We start from the raw sequence: 19437 nt of genomic DNA on the forward strand, positions 1-19437 counted from the left end.
CTGGTACCTGGTAGGCCATGGCCAATGCTGAAGCAATACTCAGGCAGCTATGGAAGCCTGAAAAACCATTCTTCTCTTTGTTCAAGTCTAGGAGAGCTTATCAACATGGGGTGGTTTTTAGAGGAGACTGAAGCTTAGCAGTTGGCATGGCGATTATCCCAGGAGAACAGGAAGGGGCTGATCTGTTTTGATGCCATTTACTCTCTGCTCCTTCTTTCCACCCGGTCAATCCCTTACTATTAGCAGTGTTCCTGCCCTGTCACACGACACTAAGGGGTTAAATGGATTAAGTCCCTTTCTGAGATAACATGTATTAGGGGGCTGTTCTGCTTACTTCGTAACATTTATACTTACTATAACTAGCAGCATCCTCTTACTAAATTTTACTGTCAGCGATAGTCAACAAATACACCAACTCATATTTTATAGGTACTTTGTGGTCTCAGGGACATATTTCATGAAAATCACATTTAAGCTAATACGTGTTTTCTGAACAGATCATTGTTTTTAAATTTCTAACCTTTTGTTTTTGTATTGCTTTTTATTTTAGGTTGGCACCCAAGATTTTGCAAGGCGATTTCATGCAACCTATGTTTCTTGGGCAATTGCTTATCTCTTAGGTTTGATCTGCCTTATCCGAGCTTGTTATTGGGGAGCCATACGAGTGAGTTATCCAGAACACAGTTTTGCATAAGCTTGCTTATGATTAAGCGATGCAGGTGAGAGTATCTAGCAGTTCCTGACAAGCTACTCTGGGCATCTTTAAATTGTGTCTCCTAATGGATTCCATTCTGGTTTATGTATAAATTTTCAAGACTTTGGGAGCCTTTTATGAACAAATGCTTATTGCACTACATTATATGCAAATAATAGTTTGTTTTGCTGCTAGGTTTTTGAGCTCCAAATAATAAAGTGGCATCTTCATATTCTTTTACATCTCTTAAAGGTATTTTTGGATTTGTCACCAAGCATTATGTCTAACATCACCTTTCATTATTTTTAAATTAGTTATTCCATAATTTGCTGATCTGTGAGTTTCCCAAGAAGTGTTTATAAATGTTTCTACAATAGCTTTACATTTATACTTACATTTTAATGAAACAGTATCAAAATAGCTTGCTTTAAAATCTAAGCAATACTCATTTTGCTTGAAGTGCTTATTGTAACTTTAACCTAAGATCATAGTGACCTTATTCAGGAAAAAAATTTGAGTGTACCTTCAAAGACTTGACATTCCTGTCAGATAAAAACCATTTCTAGATACTGTATTCTTGTTTTTTGTTGTTGTTGAAAACTACAATATTTTGGTAGTAATTTAAAATACAAGGCTGAAAATATTTATTTGTCCACAGTTAAAAATAATGTTGGATAAATGTTTTTTTCTCAAAGATCAAAGGACTTTTGTCTTCCATTTTTGTCTGTTTTTCAATTTACCTATTATAAAAGTTCTGGTCTACATTTATGAAATTGAATGTTAATCTACTGTATGTATTTCCTTATAGAGCTTGGAAAAAGTATTTTACATAACATGTTTTATAATACTTAACCATTTAGACAAAGATATATTTACATTGGGTTGCCCTCCTTTTCATTAAATCATGGTAAATTTTTCTCATGGGAATAATTCTGGACTAATTATGTGAAGGGAGCCTGGGACATTTCACACTAGCTAAAATGTTGAGATTAGAGGTAGTTACTATTACCATTCTTCTCAAATATATTGGGTCAGATAATGACCCAATTTATTTGAGAAAATAGATCAAACACAGTAAACCACATGGTTTTCAAAAAATTCACCAGGATTTAAGGAATCCTCTCTCACACTTCCCATATTTGCACTTTTGAAACAGAAATTGCTTAGTTGAGAAATAATATTCTAAAGGCTTTAATATAGAATTAGAAAATGAGATGATCTGAGGAAATTAATTGGCTATTCCAGGGATAGGAATAATATTTTAAAATATTTATGTCCCTCATTAGTATAAGACTGTACTCGTAATAGAGTTTGAAGCAAAATACATGCAAACTTCAAAGAGTAAATGATATATTTATAAATGCAATAGCTCAGAATCATGTGTACCTTTGAAAATACACTAATAAAGATTATTGCTCAACAATTACCTTGTTCTATTCCATTTTTAAAAAATAAGATGTGATTTCCAAAATTGCCTTGAGATTTTGTTCTGAAGGAGTTTTCATGTTTGAGAACATTTATATTTCTTTATATAATGTTCATTTATTTTTCTAGTATTTTCATGGTTTCATTTTAAAAATTTACATTTTTATATCCATTTGTAATATGCTTGATGTTGTATTGTATGAAAAACGAATCTAAATTATTTCTTAATGGTTAACTAGTTGTAATAGCCTGTGTGTTGAATAACCCACTCTTTCCTATTAATTTGAAATCCCACATTAAGTCATGTGCTGCGTGGTTATATTCCTTTGGAATACAACTTGGTGACAGCAGGAACCTTGGTGATCTTGCTCACTGCTTTGTCTCCAGCATTTAGAGCAGTGCCTAAGGTGTATGTGCTCGATACACATCAGCTACATGAATGAACAAATGAATTGGTTTGTTAAATTATTTTATGTTCTTGGGTCTGGACTCTATTTTGTTACAGAGTGCACAGGTTAATATTTATATAAATTTTTGTTAAGGAAAAACTTTCCAAGTAAAACCCTAAAGCAGAAATCAAACATGGAAAGGATGGATAGATTGTATGATTAAAAAAGTAAAACACTTCTGCATAAAAAAAAATTTACAAGCAGAGCCAAAAGACAAACTGGTGAAGATATTTTCACGATAGTAGAAAGACTTAATCTTTTTAATACGGGAAGGGACTAATGGCATGAAAAGTCGATTCACCAAAGAAATATAAGTAATAAAAAGTTACTTTTTTGCCAAAAATGTTACTTTTTTTTCAATTCACTAATAATCAAAGAATGTAAGTTAAAACAAAGAGATACTATTTTTTTACCTACCGTATTAGCAAAGAATGAAAGCATAATCCTTGTAATGTTTAGGATATGAGACAGTACACACACATAAGTATTTTTTGACATAGTAATTCTGTCTCTAGGAATTTTTCTTAAAGGTGTTATGGATAAGAGAACAAATATATATGGGCAGTGATGTTTATCACATTTTTGTGTATAATAGGAATTAAAAACAAGAAAAAGTCCCAAAATTCAACAATATTGGATAGGTGAAATAAATAATGGTATACTCGGAGTATGAAATAATAGGCAGTCATTTAAAATGTTATTTCTCACCTGTTGAATTGAAAATGGTTCACAAAATATTGTGTGGCAGTCAGATTATAAATCAATTATGTAGAGTATGATCCACTTTCTGAAAATGATTTTATGTGTATGCGTTGAAAAAAACTAAGGAAAATTGAACACTAAAATGTTAGGAGTGGTTATCTCTGGATAATAAAAGACAAATGACTTTTTGAAAACTTTTATAGGCACACCTTGGACATATTGCGGGTTTGGTTCCGGACCACTGCAATAAAGTGAATATCGCAATAAAGTAAGTCACACAATTTTTTTGTTATGTTTATGCTGTTATAGTGTATTAAGTGCATAGTAACATCATGTCTACAAAACAATGCACATACCTTCACTAAAAATTATTTTTTTTTTAATTAAAGTTTATTAGGGTGACAGTGCTTGGTAAAGTTACATAGGTTTCAGGTATATAATTCTGTTATACATCATCTATATTAAAAATTCTTTATTGCTAAAACATGCTGACCATCATCGGAGTCTTCAGCAAGTTATAATCTTCCTGTTGGTGTGTGTGGGGGGGTCTCTCCTCGATGTTGATGGCTGCTGACTGATCAGGAGGGTGGCTGCTGAAGGTTGGGTGGCTGTGGCAATTTTTACAAATACGACAATGAAGTTTTCCACATTAGTTGACTCTTGCTTTCATGAACGATTTCTCTGTAGCATGCGATGCTGTTCAGTAGCATTGTATCCACAGTAGAACTTCTTCCATAATTGGTCAGTCTCTCACACCCTGCCCCTACTTCATCAGCTGAGTTGATGTGATACTCTTCCTTCATTGGCCTTCCAATGATCTTCACAGCTTCTTCACCAGGAGTAGACTCTATCTCAAGAAACCACTTTCTTTGTTCATCCATAAGAAGCAACTCCTCATTCGTTAAAGATTTATCATGAGATTGAAGCAATTGAGTCACACCTTCAGGATCCCCTTCCAGTTCTAGTTCTCATGCTGTTTCCACCACACCCCGTTACTTCCTCCACTGAGTCTTGAACCCTCAGAGTTCACCCATGAGGGTGGGAATCAGCTTCTTCAGAGCCCCTGCTAATGTTATTTTGACCTCTTTACATGAATCATGTTCTTAATGGCATCTAGAATGGTGACTCCTTTCCAGAAGGTTTTCAATTTACTTTGCCCGGATCCATCAGAGGAATCACTATCTATATTGTTACAAAATGTGTTTATTAAATAATAAGACTTGAAAGTCAAAATTGCTCTGTGATCCGTGGGATGCAGAATGGGTGTTGTGTTAACAGGAATGAAAACAACATTAATCTCATTATCCGTCTCCATCAGAGCTCTTGGGTGACCCAGGAGCAATCATATTTTGAAAGCAATTTTTTTCTGAGCAGTAGGTCTCAAAAATAGGCTTAATATTCAGTAAACCATGTTGTAAACAGATGTGTTGTTATCCAGGCATCTTTTTCCGTTTGTAGAGCATAGGCAGAATAGTTTAAACATAATTCTTAAGAGCCCTAGGATTTTCAAAATGGTAATTGAGCACTGGTTTCAACTTCAAGTCACCAGCTGCATGGGTGCTAACAAGAGCCAGCCTGTCCTCTGAAACTTTGAAGCCAGTCCTAGATGGCATCTTCTTCCAATGTAGGGCTGTTTTGTCTCCATTGCAAATCTGTGGTTTAGTGCACCGACCCTCCTGAATTATCTTAGGTAGATCTTCTGGATAACTTGCTGCTTCACCTTGCACTTTTATGTTATGGAGACGGCTTCTTTCCTTAAACCTCATGAACCAACCTTTGCTAGCTTTTTACTTTTCTTCTGCAGCTCCTCACCTCTCAACCTTAATAGAATTGAGGAGAGTCAGGGCCTTGCCCTGATGTAGGTTTTGGCTTAAGGGAATGTTGTGGCTGGTTTGACCCTCTGTCCAGACCACTAAAACTTTCCCCATCACCAGTAAGTTTTGCTTTCTTGTCATTTGTATGTGTAGTGGAGTAGCACTTTTAATTTCCTTCAAGAAATTTTCCTTTTTACTCACAACTTGGCTCACTATTTGGTGCAAGAGGCCTAGCTTTCACCTAGCTCGGCTTTCGACATGCCTTCCTCACCAAGCGTAATCACTTTAGCTTTTGATTTAAAGTGAGACATGCAACTCTTTCTTTAATTGAACACTAAAAGGCTACTGTAGTGTTATTAGTTGACCTAATTTCAATATTTTTGTGTCTCAGGAAATGGGGAAGACCAAGGAGAGGGAGAGAGAGGGGGTAGAGCAGTCAGAACAGATCAACATTTATCTGTTTGCCATCCTATATGGGTATAGTTCTTGGCACCCCAAAACAATTATAATAGTAACACTGACAATCAATGCTCAAAGATAATCATAACAAATATACTAATGAAAAAGATTGAAATATTGTGAGAAGTACCAAAAAGACATGAAGTGAGCAAATGCTGTTGGAAGTAATGGGACCAATAGACTTGCTCCATGTAGGGTCCACAAACCTTCAGAATGCAACAAAGCACAGCACAATGAAACAAGGTGTGCCTAACAGCAGGAGAGTTGAAGTTTTTCTCTATGTGATGATCACAATATTTGTTACACCTTCATTTAGATTCTTATAGTTTTAATATAAATTTATTAAAATCCAAACCAGTGAATTCCACTGATAAAATTGACTGTTGTTTCATTTCTGTATGCCTTTGGAAACGTCCTTCTACTTGCAAGGAATATCCCTATCTGTTGGTCAACTTTTTATTCTTGAAAATCTTGCTCAGGTATAACCTCCCCTGTTAACCCTTCCATGGTCCTTTCTCTCCTCCCTCCCTCCCACCTCCCAGCCAGAATTATTTCTGTCGTTGTACTACTTGTTTTCCATGTAAATACTTTTAACTACTACTAATACTACCCTCTATTTAAATTATTAGTTCATAGGTACTCTAAGACTGCTGTTCTCTTCTTGCTGATTGTGCCTCAGTCATGCGAGTCTTATTTCAGTTTGTCTTCTTCAGCACGTAATAGGACTTTCAAAGCGTTTCTGTTTTTTTTCTGCTGACATGAGCTGAATGGAACCAAATCTTTATTATATCTTTTAATGCATTGCTGTATTGCCATCGTTATCTCTGTGTGTGTATGTATATTCTCCACAAAATGCTTTGTAAATGTTGGTGGGCTATGTGAATGAGAAGCAGACTACTGGCAGAAGGGGGGTAAGGTCATTTGGTAAACACTACATAATACTACTCTTTAGCTTTTCCCAACTCCACAGACTTCCAGTAATACCAACCAGGGATCTGCACTGTTACTAGGCACTACATACCATGAGAGCAGGCAAACCAGTTTGTGTTACCTGTGCCCATACAGGGTTTTATTAACTGAGTGGAAGGTACTTTGAAGGGAAAGTTAAATATGAAAGTATAATTGTAAATCAAACCTCTACTTACAAGTAATAAGACACATTTAATTATGAATTATTAACCTTCTAACTGGGATTCCTATTTCCACTCTTGCTTTTCCTCAATCTATTCTCCAAACTTTTAAATAAAAATATTTCCTTAGAATGAGAAAAGCAATGCAGTAACAACAAATTACAAATTTAGAAAACTGACAAATACCACAAACATCAAAAAACCATAAAAATATTTTTGACTGAACCACCCCTATAATTTTCCTTTGTTTCCTCTTCAGTTGACAGCAGTTCTGTAATGCATTTTTTTGTGAGAATAAATAGATATTTTCTCAGCATAGTTAATAAAAAATTATTTCTTTTGAAAGTTGAGAAAAGATCACTTCAGTCGCAACTTGTTTGGTAAAAACATGTCAATTTTTAGTTTTTTAAATTTGATGGAAATCAGTCATGACTTACTGATGTGTTGTGAATTCAGGGCATTTCAAGTTTTCTTGGGAAGTGTGATTAACTTTAAATACTTTTTAAATTGCTCATTAACTTGTCAAGCTCTTGCTGTGGAGAGGCATCATGAGTTCTAGGTTATTCTTGTAGATGCCAATATTTCTTGCCAAATCAACAAGCAATTTTTAAAAGTTTCAATGTGCTTATATGCTTCATTCTTCTTTACATATTACCAAAACATTTAGGAGTCTATTTATTACTACTATTTAAAATTTATCTCATCAGTAGATTACTGATTTTCGTTTGATCTGAAAAAAAATTTTTCCCCACTTTTTGTCATAAGTTCTATTACTTTCATTTATTAAAAGATAAAAAATAATTTCAGTGTATGCTGTATATATAATTGTGTGTTAGATTGTTAAATATATTCTTGAAGAAGAAAACTTCTATTTTGAGTAGATTGATGAGAACTGAGTCCTACACTTATAATTTTCTGCATCTGGGTGTTGGGAGGATATATTGACTCCATTGTCCACAGACTTCTGGTGCTTCATGTACAGGACATATTCTTATCAGACACCTCCTCTGACACTGCACTTTATTTTCTGATGCCAGGTGAGTTGTCTCAATTGGAGGTAGGAGTTTTCCTGGAAACCACTTCTACGCCCTAACAGCTAGCAATAACTTGACTATGCATGGAAGTGCTTGTGAGACCACACCTTTGAAACAGTAAGTCCTATCATATTAATGCCCCACTTAAACCCGTTACTGCTTCCCATTGCTCTCAGAATAAAGTTCACACTCCTTACTGGAGCCTACAAAACACTGTAGGATTTCAGTTTTACTCATCTCTCCAGACTCATCTTCAACATTTTCTTCTCGCTTTCTATAGCCCGGCCACACTGGTCTTACGTAAGTTTCTGAAATATGCCAAACTTTGTTTTTCCTTACCAAGAAGGCATTCATACCTAGAGTTCCCTTTAGATAAACGCATTTTTCTTATTCTACATCAGCCTTCATGCCTGGTTTAGATGATCTGTTTTCAGAGAGGCATTCCGTCAGTCTTCAGTTATTCCTTTGTAGACAAGCTTTATTTGCCTTTACAAAATCTTCTTTGGAGGTTACTTGCCTTCTGAGTTCTCTTTCTAAATACTTCTTTCTGGAATGTGTAAGTTTTCTTAATCAGCATCTCTTTCCTTATGTTGCAGTTTATAATATGCCTATGACATACGTGTATATGTATATGATATATACATATGGGTATGTATTTTCTGTGTGTGTACATAAAATCGCTGTTTGGAAACCTCAATGTAAATATCCAAGTATAATCTCATATTTACAAGTCCCAAAATGAAATAATCATTTCCTTCCCCAAACCTGTTCTGCCTCTTGTATTCCCTACCTTATGTCACTGCCAGCTACTCATTCTCCTAACTCAGAAACCCAAGAATCACCTGAGATTCTCTTCTGATTCACCCCTTCCATCCAGTCTGACACCAAACTGTTGATTTCACTTCAGCAACATCTCAGATCTGTCCCCTCTTCACAACTTACCCAGACATCATTATTTCTTACTGGAATAACCGGAAGCCTTCTTGTGCCCTGTTTAATATTGCGATTCTTTACCCCAAAATCTACCTTTCACACTGTCACAATGATCTTTCAAATTTTCAAAAGGACAAACTATAAACGATTCAAAATTTGATTCATGTCCACTGCCCGTTTCATTTCCCACTACTGTTTCTCCGACTCCAGCTACTCCATGCCTCTCCCTCCCTTCACATGCCCCTCCGTCCAGCCGTCTTCTCCCCAACAGCAACAACCCCCTGACATTCTAAGCCTCAGGGTCACTTTGGGCATTCCTTGCACTGAGACCCCCCCAAGTCTGTTCCAGTAAAATTGTTTACTAGCCCTGGGGATGGCACGAACAGCCCTGCCTACCGCGGACGGCCCCCACCGCAGAAGTGCTGCACCAGAGGAGACACAGGTGATGGTGAAGACATGAATAAACGAATAACAGAGAAGACAGAAAATAAAGCGTTCAGATTCGGATGCAGTTGCTTCGACTAATGTGGCTCCTTTCAGGACGGGAATAGGTGTGAGATGAGGGATGTGCCTGACGTTTCTATTCCTGACAGCCCGCATCCCAGCTCCCACTAGACTCCTCGGGCGGGCCGTTGGGGCCGCCGCCGCTCAGACAGGAGGGACCGGGCATCAGCGCGCGGGCGGCCGCGGGCAGGTAGTGCTGCTACTGGGGTCCCCGAAGCTGTTCTGCGGCCGTGCCACTCGCCCGGTGAGCCTGTCTGCACGTCGGAGACGCCGCCACCCGCGCAGCGCGCTCAGCACGCCGGAGAAGCGCTGGCCGCCAGTTTAACGTCCGCGCCCGCATCCCCGCACCGCCCTCGGCCCCGCCCACGCGCCCCGCGAGCCGCCATCGGCCCCGCCCACGCGCCCAGCGAGCCGCCCTCGGTCCCGCCCACACGCCCGCGCCGCCCTCGGCCCCGCCCACGCGCTCCGCGAGCTACCTCCGCCGCTCCGGGCCTCGAGCCAACGCGCTGCTGAGGCGGTTCCCCGACGGGCTGCAGGGCGCTCAACCTCTGTATCTGAGGTGAGCGCGGCGACGCTGATGCCCCGAGTCTTCCGTACCTTGAGGCGGTAAGTGCTGGGGAGGACGAGCCATGCTGGGGCCAACGATCGGGCCCGGGGTGTGAGGAGGCGTCTGGGTGCCGTCTCCGCGGGCGGACGCGGGAAGCTGAGGTGAGGAGAGAAGCGTTGGGACCCGGCGCGACAAGTCAGGGCCGCCAGGATCCCAGGGTGCGTGGTGGAGGCGAAGGGACCGAGGCCGTCGGAAGGAGAGGGAGGTGGCTGGAGCAGAAAGCCCGGCGAGTGGGACTTTGAATTACTGCCCAGTTGCTGCTGAGGGGATATTAAAACCACCACCACCACAAAACCCAGGAGTAGGTACACAGCGCCCTCTGTCCCAGGACCCGGTCCCAGGTGGTGAGATAGTGGGAAGCTTTTTTGTTTCCTGTGCCCTTGCATCATCACTAATTTTGGGCAAAAGTTTTTTTTGAGCATTACTGTAGTTATTTTTATTACTACTAAAATAAACAACAAAGTAATAACTAATTACATGAAATCACATTCAACAAGAAAAGAAAACCCATTAAGTAAAAAGAACCCCAAACCATGTATGGTCAATTCACAGAAGAAAGTGAAATGGTTAGTGAAGATATAAGGGTATGCCATTTAAAAAAAAATAGACATGCAACATTACTTTCCGATGTACAACATAATGATTCGATATTTGTATCAAAAGTTTTTAATTATTGGTATTTTAGGCTATTGTAAAAAATGTAAATGGACAGTTACGATAACCATAAGCACCTGGACAATTTTATGCAACGTAAATGTTAAATTTTGTATTGAAAGATGGCTCACAGAGAAAAAAATTTTTTTGGGTCGGTGATAAAGTGAAGGTATGAAATGGAAAATATCATGGAACACTCTCAGCTTAAAACTTTTTGATATTTTAGTTTTAATTTTTCTTAATGATAGCAACCTGATTCTATGAAATGTCTCTCATCACCTAAGTCATAATTGGTTTATCCCTTAACTTCTCTATATTTTCTTTATGTTACTTTTCATCTATCAGTTTATTGGTTCAGGCAGACCTCGTTTTATTGCGCCTCACTTTATTGCACGCCACAGGTGTTGCTTTTATTTACAAATTGAAGGCGAGACCCTCCCCAGCAAAAAGATTATAACTCACTTTACTGGGACACTAGCTTTATTAAGATTATCTGGAACTGAATTTTCAGTTATCTCTAAGGTCTGCCTGTATATGTTGTTGACTTACACGCAACGTTTGGTTTCAAGGAATCCTAACTTTATAAAAGTAGTATTTGAGGTTAAATAGTAATTGAGATTAAATCTTATCTGGTTTTCATGTGGGAAATATACTTGAGGCAGATGACAGCCTGGTATTTTCACTTCTCTCAGTTTATTTCTTTGCTTTATATGATCTCATTTCTTAATTGCTGCAGAACCATTAGCAGTTTATAAAGAAATATATAATTTTAATTTGGAAATTTTAAGTATGGTACACAGCTTTTAAATACAGTACATGGTATATTTATGTTGTGATTTATGATTAGTATGGCTGTGTACCATGTCTACAGAATGCAGAAAACATAATAAGCTCATAATTGATTTAGTATTCTCAGATAAATTGTAAAATGAGGAAATGGCAGTTATTAATTAGCACATACCAGTTTATTCAGGAAGGCTTTATACATAAATGTCCTTACTCATAGTTTTTTAACTATACAAGAAATGACCGCACAGATGTCTTTCTTTTACTTTCTTTTAGGTAGCCAACTTTACAGATGAGTGCATGAACTATATAGTCAAATCCTCGTTTGTACCAGTTATTAACTGTGTGAACTTGAGAATGTCTCTTATTTTTCTGAGTCTCAGGTTTCTGATTTGTAAAGTGATTAATAATGATTTGATCTGTAAAGTGACTAATAATGATTTTCTATAGCAGTTAATGTATTGCTCAAAAATACATGAGACAATACGTATATGTAAAACATTTAGCATGTAATAGGACCTAAAAAGAACAGAGTTTTAATGAAAAAAGTAGTATATGTAATAAGATTGTGCCCCAGTTGGTCAGCATGTGCTTATTACTGTACGATATTTTAGAAATTTAGAATTTGTGTCTCATTCTGCTCCAAGGTAGAAGCTCTCGGTATTGAAAGCAGTCCTCTTGCAATAACTACATATGTTTGGTATAAAAGGGGACCAACTTCTTAGGCACATAACTGATATTTACCTGTTCTTGGAAATTTTTTGTAGGTTAGATTTTTAGTAATGTCAATATTTTATCATAAAAACACATTGTGATAAGATTTATGCATACTTCATGTGTATGAAGTCAACAGAAGGAAAGGAGGCTGATGTTTCTGTACTAGAAAGCAGTAAGACAGAAAACCCTGTAATAATAACAGCTGTCACTCATGTTTCAAGCTTGTCACCGGAAGCGACGACCTCAGTGTAAGAGTGGCTCTGGTTACTTAAGCACAGCTACGTGCCACTCTGGAAAAGCGGTCCTGGGTCCCCTTTCAGGTCATTCAGGTTGTCTCCTCAGTGTGATCAAGGGGCATTTTCTTTGGGACTGTACGTAACATACGAGGTCTGACAATTAAGTTCGCGAACTCATCCTAGAAAAAGTGCTACATACCTCACTGCTGAATATCACTACAGTCACCTTCGAGGAACTCCCCTTGGGAAGCTATGCACTGACGCCAGCATCTAGTCCACCCTTCAAGGCCATTTTGGACCTCTTTTTCTGGAATGGCCATCAGAGCTGTCATTGTATTCCTCTTGATGTACTGAAGGTCATCAAAATGTAGTTTTTTCAATATTTCCTTTATATTCGGGTAAATAAGTCATTGGGGGCCAGATGAGGTGAATAGGGAGGGTGTTCCAATACAGTTATTTGTTTACTGGCTTAAAACTCCCTCACAGACAGTGCCCTGTGAGCTGGTGCATTGTCATGATGCAAGAGCTTTATTACCACCAATCCTTTCAATTTATAAAGTAGGAAAACGACAGCAAAGGCTCCAGATATATAAATCCACAACAGTTAGGGAAATCAGAAAAGATGATGCCATATGGTACTCTAAATTTTTTCTTAAGTAAACTGTGCCTGAATAGAGACACTGACATTATCTGGAATAAGTTTGGGATGTATACAACATAATAGCATCATGTCTTAAACCGTGTTATTAGTGGAAAAGACAAGCATTTTTAAGAAGTATAGCTTTTTCACACAACCTTTTCAGCATTTCCAAATAGTAAACTTGGTTAACTGTTTGTCCAGTTGGTACAAATTCATAATGAATAATCCCTGTGATATCAAAAAAGGTTAGCAACATCGTTGCAACAAGTTAGCAAACTTCATTGTCAGACCTCCTAAATGCCTACCCTGAGTAATACCAGTAGTGTCAAAGGAAACTTTTGGAGCTCTGCCTTCAGTGAGTTTAAGATTGAAGTTGTTTCATATACTGACTTTATAGTTAAGTGTTTATTTTTTAACATAAATGGAGAATTAGGCTTTAGTTGGTGGAGTCCTGTCCTTCATAGATTATGATCCTGTGTATCACTTTTACAATAATAATTACTTCTTACAACCTACCAACTCAATTTAAGTTGAACAATGAAAAACAAGAAACTGTGTGCCCAAGTACTCTATTGTATTCAGATTCGTTAGTTTCATATGAGAAACAGGATGGAAAGCTACTATAATACATATTAGTATTATGGCCCTAATTAAAATGGCTATAATAAACATTGAATTTTGCAATGTTAGATTGTTTTTTAGTCCTCATTTTAAATACTCTCTTCTACATAGAAAGTATTCAAGAAATATTTGAAGTATTTTTTCCTAGTTATGCTTATAACTTTTTTGGTTCCTATTACATCAAAGTTGTATTGCCAGCAAATACAGACAGCATTGCTTTTGTTTAGAACATTGTTAGTAGCCATGTTCAAACACTAGTTATCACACATTACAAAAAGAGGTGTTAACTTGGAGTACTGGCTTGTTCATGTGTAAACTTCAGGAAGAAGTAACTACTTTGTGCTTATTTATCATTGCTAACTTTGAGAGGTTGTTTATAAGTTTATGATTTTAACATTTGAATTATGTCTGAAGGTATTTTTAAATATAGGAAAGCATTTCTTTGGAGCTAAAAGGCAGTTATGGACCCTTTCATATACTTATGAAAATAGTCACAGACTAATGATCTGCTTAAGATCATTAAGATCTGCATTAAGATCTGCTTATAGTTCCAATTCTTTCTGGATAAGCTGATGCAAAGTCCTGTTGGGTTTTACTTTTAACTTTGTCTTAATAGGCATCAAAATTTGAAAAGCTGTGTCCCATTCCGGTATCAGAAGATTTTGGTTATGTTTAGGAGGTATTTAAATTTTCAGATTTATTTAATAAAACTGTGTTGCAGGTTTAGGGTACAAAGATAAATGAGGTCTGTTTTTTTTGGTCTCAGCTAATCCAGTTTAATCAAATTGGCATGTTCAGGCATACCTCGTTTTATTGCACTTTACAGGTTTTTTTTTTTTAAATTGGGGAATATTGGGGAACAGTGTGTTTTTCCAGGACCATCAGCTTCATGTCAAGTCATCGTTTTTTCAGTCTAGTTGTGGAGGGTGTAGTTCAGCTCTAAGTCAAGTCGTTGTTTTCAATCTAGTTGTGAAGGGCGCAGTTCTCTGGCGCATGTGTGAATCGAACCGGCGACCTTGGTGTTATGAGTACTGCGCTCTAACCATTGAGCAAACCGGTTGCCCCCCTTTTTTTTAACACATGGAAGGTAAGACCCTCCACCAGCAAAAAGATTCCGACTTGCCTTACTGCTTTAATGTAATACTCAGTTTATTATGGTGGTCTGGAACTGAAACCACAGTATCTCTGAGGTATGACTAATTGAAAAGGTCATACCTGAGGTATGACATTTTAGAAAAATTGATAAGCAAAATAAAGTAGGGACTAATTTAGGAGACAAGAGAAATTGTTGTTGTTATTATTTTACTATCAACTATTTGTTAGAAACTAGAAAACTATGTGAACTATTTTATTTAATGTCACTGTTGAGGATATTTTCCAAGGAAGTAGCAAGAACTTGACTTTGGTCTTGAAGGATGAATGGCGGTTTGGAAGATGAGCAGTGGGAAGAGTGAGGAAACTTCAGACAGAGCTCCTGAATGTACAGCTATATGATGAAGCAAAATAATATTTCTGAATTAAACAATTTACTGAACATTCACTCTATATCACACACTGTGTGGTAGACACTGGAGATATGCCTGAGTAGTAGAGCTGTAATTTAATAGTCAGATGATAGCGAATCACAGCTAATGCAGTAAGTACCACATTGCAGGACAATACGGGGTGCTTCCTGAGCACATAAGGGTACTTAACCAGAATTTGGGTACTTCTTCTTGGTGGGGGGGTGAAAAGAGAGGTTGCGGCTAGCTTGATTGTAAGGTGCTGTCTGTAAACATGGGCATGGGCAAAGCTATCACTTCCTTGACTCACTATCTTGGGCAAGTTACCTAATTTCTCTAAGTCTTACCTAAAAATAGAATAAAAAAATACAGCTAACATTTATCGAATGCTTACTGTGTGCCCAGCATTGTGCTGGTGCTTCATACCGATTATCTTATTCAGTCTTCACATCAAATCTAGTGTGTGGAGGCTATTTTCCAGTTATATAACTGGGTGGTGGGGCCATAATATGAACCCAGGTCGGCTGACCTGACACCTGAGCTCTAATTATTAACAGTGCCTAATTTATAGAGTTATTGTGAATATTAAAAATGTAACTTAGGCAAATGGTTTGCTGTGCATGACACCTGGATGTTGGCTCCTGTTTCTATTATGTACTAGTCAGCCAGGATGGGTGAGGAACTGAAGCTTAAGCAGGTGTGCGTAAATGGGGAAAAGAGGCTGTATTCACTCATTTGCTCATTTTAAGAAAAACCTATTCCTCATGTTTGCCTAAAAGTGAAGCAAATAAACGGAAGACAAATAAATGAGCCATCATAGTATAGTTCAGTCTTCTCTGAATTCCACTATGTGGACATACTCACTGTGTCCAGGGAACACAGCGGGAGGGAGTATTTACATCAGACTGGGTGATCAGGGAGATGAATTAAAACGACCACGGAACTAAAAGAGTAGTGGTGGGAGTACAGGAAACAGATTTAAGAGAGATTCTGGAAGTAGACTGGACAGGAAGCAGAGAGTGATTATGCGGTGGGGCTCTAATTTAGAATGTCAAATTGAAGGTGTCTGTAACCAAGGGTGGTCTGAGGGAGGGGATGATGACCTTAAGGGAAACAGCAGGAGGGACATCTTTGGAATCAAAGCAATGAATTCGATTTTGAATATGTTGGCTTTGAGGTGCCTGTTATAAGATATAAATGGAAATATCCTTGGATAATTAGAAAATTAAACAAAATAAAAGAGGTAGACGCTGGATATATCATATAGAGAGGTAGTTGCAATAATGAGAACAGATGAGGTTAGCTAAGAGAACCAAAGCCACATTTGGAAGAATTCCTAAATTTAATTGACGTTAAGAAGAGGAAACAGCTAAGGAAATTAGGAGAGGCAATTTAATAAATCGGAAACAAACCAAAAGAAAACAGGGAAGTAAAGGGAGGAAAATATTTTCAAGAGGGAATGTTCAGTTGTGATAGATGCTATGCAGGGGTCTTAAGGTTGTTGTATCTTATAATTTTATTTTAAATGCTTCCATTTTTCTTTGTGTTTTGTACCTTAACTTATAAAATAGGTTATCTTCAAATGCATGTTGTGGTTATTTGTATGTCTATAAAGCATCTTGATTATTTTGTCCAAAACATGTATTTTTACACGTATAAACATGTATTTTTCCCTCCTACAGTATGGAACCTCAAGGTCTTTGTGATAATGGAAACCAAAAAATTGATTGGCAAACCGCTTCAACCAGCAAGACCTGCTCGCCATCTGACTTCCCCCCCTGGTGAGTACATAGGGTGCATATTGTTAAATATTAATTGGTTAATGGCTAATTAGTATTTTAAAGGCTAAATAATATGGAAAGTAATTGTTCATGGTTGATATTTAAAGAAATAAAATAAAATAAATAATCTCATTGGCAGAATATAAAAGTAGTACCAAAGAAAAGGATTTTTAATAGTAGAAATAATAGCTCTGACCTGAGAGCAATTTTTTGTTTTGTTTTTTTGTCTCATTTTTATGGTTAACTGGCTTCTGTTCAGATCGATACTCTCAATACAAATTGTGCCCTGTGATTAAGATCACTGTTGAACAGTCATGCTGGAAAGAGAATTACCCTTTTAAAAAAATGTACCTAACTGCAAAAAAAAACCCAAAAACCAAGATTAGTACAAAACAACAGTTAACAGGTAGGGCTGTGCTTGAGTTGGAGCATATAGTTAATTTTTCAGGAAATCTAAACAAACAATATGTCTAAAATTAAAAATTTTTCTTTGCGTGTAAATCTGACCTTTTGAACAAATTCTTGAAATACTTGGTATGTAATTCCTAACTTGGGATATTAACCATTTTATTCTTTTTATTAGTTGTTGCCAGAAAGGCTTCTACATTCTAAATTAGGAGATATATATCTATGTATATGTACATATACATACATATAGGTACATATATACAGAGGGTGCTAAAAAAATGTATATATTTTTTAAGAAAGGAAAGGAAAGAGCTGTATTAAAATTGTAATACTCAAAAGATAACTCTAACAAAAGATGAATACAAGTCACATTTGATTTTTGCAATTACAAGAGGTACTCAAAGTGGTTACCATCAGCGTTCAGACACTTCTGATTATGGCAAACATTGTTTGGCAGAGTTCTGCTGTGAGTGTGTAAACTGTTCCAACACCATAGCAGAAGCAGCAGGATTTGTTGCTTCCCGGATCTTCCCTTGTGCACATCACACATAATACCATGCATTTCAAACTTATCGCAAATGCCTGCAGTTGTTACCCTGTTTCCCAGAAAATAAGACCAAGCTGGACAATCAGTTCCAATGTGTCTTTTGGAGCAAAAATTAATATAAAACCCAGTCTTATATTTATTATTTTATATTATGTTATATTTACTATAATTATATATATTATATTATATTATATTATATTATATTATATTATATTAAAGACCCGGTCTTATTGTAAAATAAGACTGGGTTTTATATTAATTTTTGCTCCAAAAGATGGATTAGAACTGATTATCTGGCTAGGTCTTACTTTTGGGGAAACGCGGTAGGTGTGTTGGAGGTTCTGTTGCATACTCACGCCTCCATTGTACTTCTACAATGTTCTTGAGTTTCAAATACCACTTCAAAGTGATCTTGCGCTCCTTGAACAACTGTACTTCTGCCTTTTTCTTTGACTGTCCTTTAGCCATTTTCTTTAACTGTCCTGCCTGTCGCATGGTTATGCTACTCTTTTGATTAATGCCATCTGAGCGAACGTCATACTATACACATTGCTACTGTAATTCAATTCAACTTCAAAAGCTAATACATAGATAACATCTCTTAAAATGTGTATACAGTTTTTTTTTTGGCACCCCTGGTGTACATAGGTAGAGAGATAGAGACAGGGAAAAAGACGCGCGTGTGTTTCCTATTTATGGACTCTAGTCCATGTCTCCAACTAAATAATGGCTTACTTTGAAAAAGGAAAAAATAGTTCTTTTCTTGGGTTCAGAGGTGAAGCAGAAAAGATAGAAATGGTACGAATTCCTCAGTCCCCCATTGTTCTCCCATCCTTGGTTCCTACAAGGAAGATTGTCTCCACTTTGGTAATGTTTCCTTTGAAGATTGCTGTGACTTAGGACAAATTACATGTATCTTTTGGATCTCAGCTTAGCAATGCTAAGGGCATATCCTTCTGGTGTGCTGAAGAAGCTGTTGTGTGGGGTCAAATCTCTGATTTAATTCTAAAGGGAAGGATATAAAGCAGCTGTCAGCAGCTCCTTTCTGTCACCTCCCTTTTTACCCTACCCCTCTCTCCCTCATCTGTACAGAGTACGTTTTTCACTGATTTTTTTCTTCTAAGCTTGCTACAGGGGTTAATGGGGGTGAGCTGATAGTCCCTATCTCTCATTAAATTATATCATTTTAAAATCCAGACAAGAGTAGGGTTTTATTAGGCAAAGTGTAGTAAATCTGAAATTAATTTTGGCTTTTCTGAACATTCTTCCATACCCTAGTCTACCTCATGTCCGTAAAGAAATCTTTTTTAAGACCCAGATTGAAATATTTCATTCTGTGAGGCCTTTCTTGGTACCCCAAAGCCCACTTACCTGTCTCCTACCATTTTCTCTGTTTCTCTCATATAACTTATTTTTATTATAGTCATTATTTTATGAGCTTGTATTTTAAAATAGGCTGCAAACTCATTTATCTCTGAACTTTTTTCTCAATTATGTACCCATCTCCTAACACAGTTGCTGACATTTCATAGTATTGAATAAATGAACTGTCAGAAAAACGTTATAAAACAGTGTCTAGAATATCCTGGATAATTAAGGTTTTTAGGTGATATTATATCATTTATTGAAGACTTGGATATTTAAAAGTTTTCTTTTTTTCTCTCCTAACAGGAGTAGTATTCCCTTTCGACTTTCAGAATGAATATCCGTGCAACACTCAGTACTTACAAAGTGGAGGTAGCAGAGTAAGTCTTAGAAATTATAATACACTGAAGCATTGCAGGCTGGAAAGTA

The 19437-nt window shown here is 37.1% G+C and overlaps 2 protein-coding genes across 4 annotated transcripts in view; both read left to right on the forward strand.

Moving 5' to 3' along the window:
• Nucleotides 1–2114, forward strand: part of PIP4P2 (phosphatidylinositol-4,5-bisphosphate 4-phosphatase 2) — a 33269-nt gene extending 31155 nt beyond the window's left edge. The window contains exon 7 of the mRNA XM_033125776.1: nucleotides 551–2114. Coding sequence (XP_032981667.1) covers nucleotides 551–694 — 144 coding nt within the window. The 3' untranslated portion in view covers nucleotides 695–2114. The remainder of the gene's footprint in view (nucleotides 1–550) is intronic.
• The window catches only part of C14H8orf88 (chromosome 14 C8orf88 homolog), a 36780-nt gene that overhangs the window by 308 nt on the left and 17035 nt on the right, over nucleotides 1–19437 (forward strand). The window contains exons 2-6 of one of the 3 annotated variants that reach the window (XM_033125779.1): nucleotides 551–664; nucleotides 3474–3538; nucleotides 7711–7824; nucleotides 16590–16688; nucleotides 19315–19388. In XM_033125779.1, coding sequence (XP_032981670.1) covers nucleotides 16616–16688; nucleotides 19315–19388 — 147 coding nt within the window. In that variant the 5' untranslated portion in view covers nucleotides 551–664; nucleotides 3474–3538; nucleotides 7711–7824; nucleotides 16590–16615. Of the gene's footprint in view, nucleotides 1–550; nucleotides 665–3473; nucleotides 3539–7710; nucleotides 7825–9607; nucleotides 9751–16023; nucleotides 16689–19314; nucleotides 19389–19437 lie in introns of those variants that run through there. The other 2 variants (XM_033125778.1, XM_033125777.1) reach the window with 2 other exon arrangements.

Source organism: Rhinolophus ferrumequinum, chromosome 14 (assembly GCF_004115265.2).
Source record: "Rhinolophus ferrumequinum isolate MPI-CBG mRhiFer1 chromosome 14, mRhiFer1_v1.p, whole genome shotgun sequence".
NCBI classification, from domain to species: domain Eukaryota; kingdom Metazoa; phylum Chordata; class Mammalia; order Chiroptera; family Rhinolophidae; genus Rhinolophus; species Rhinolophus ferrumequinum.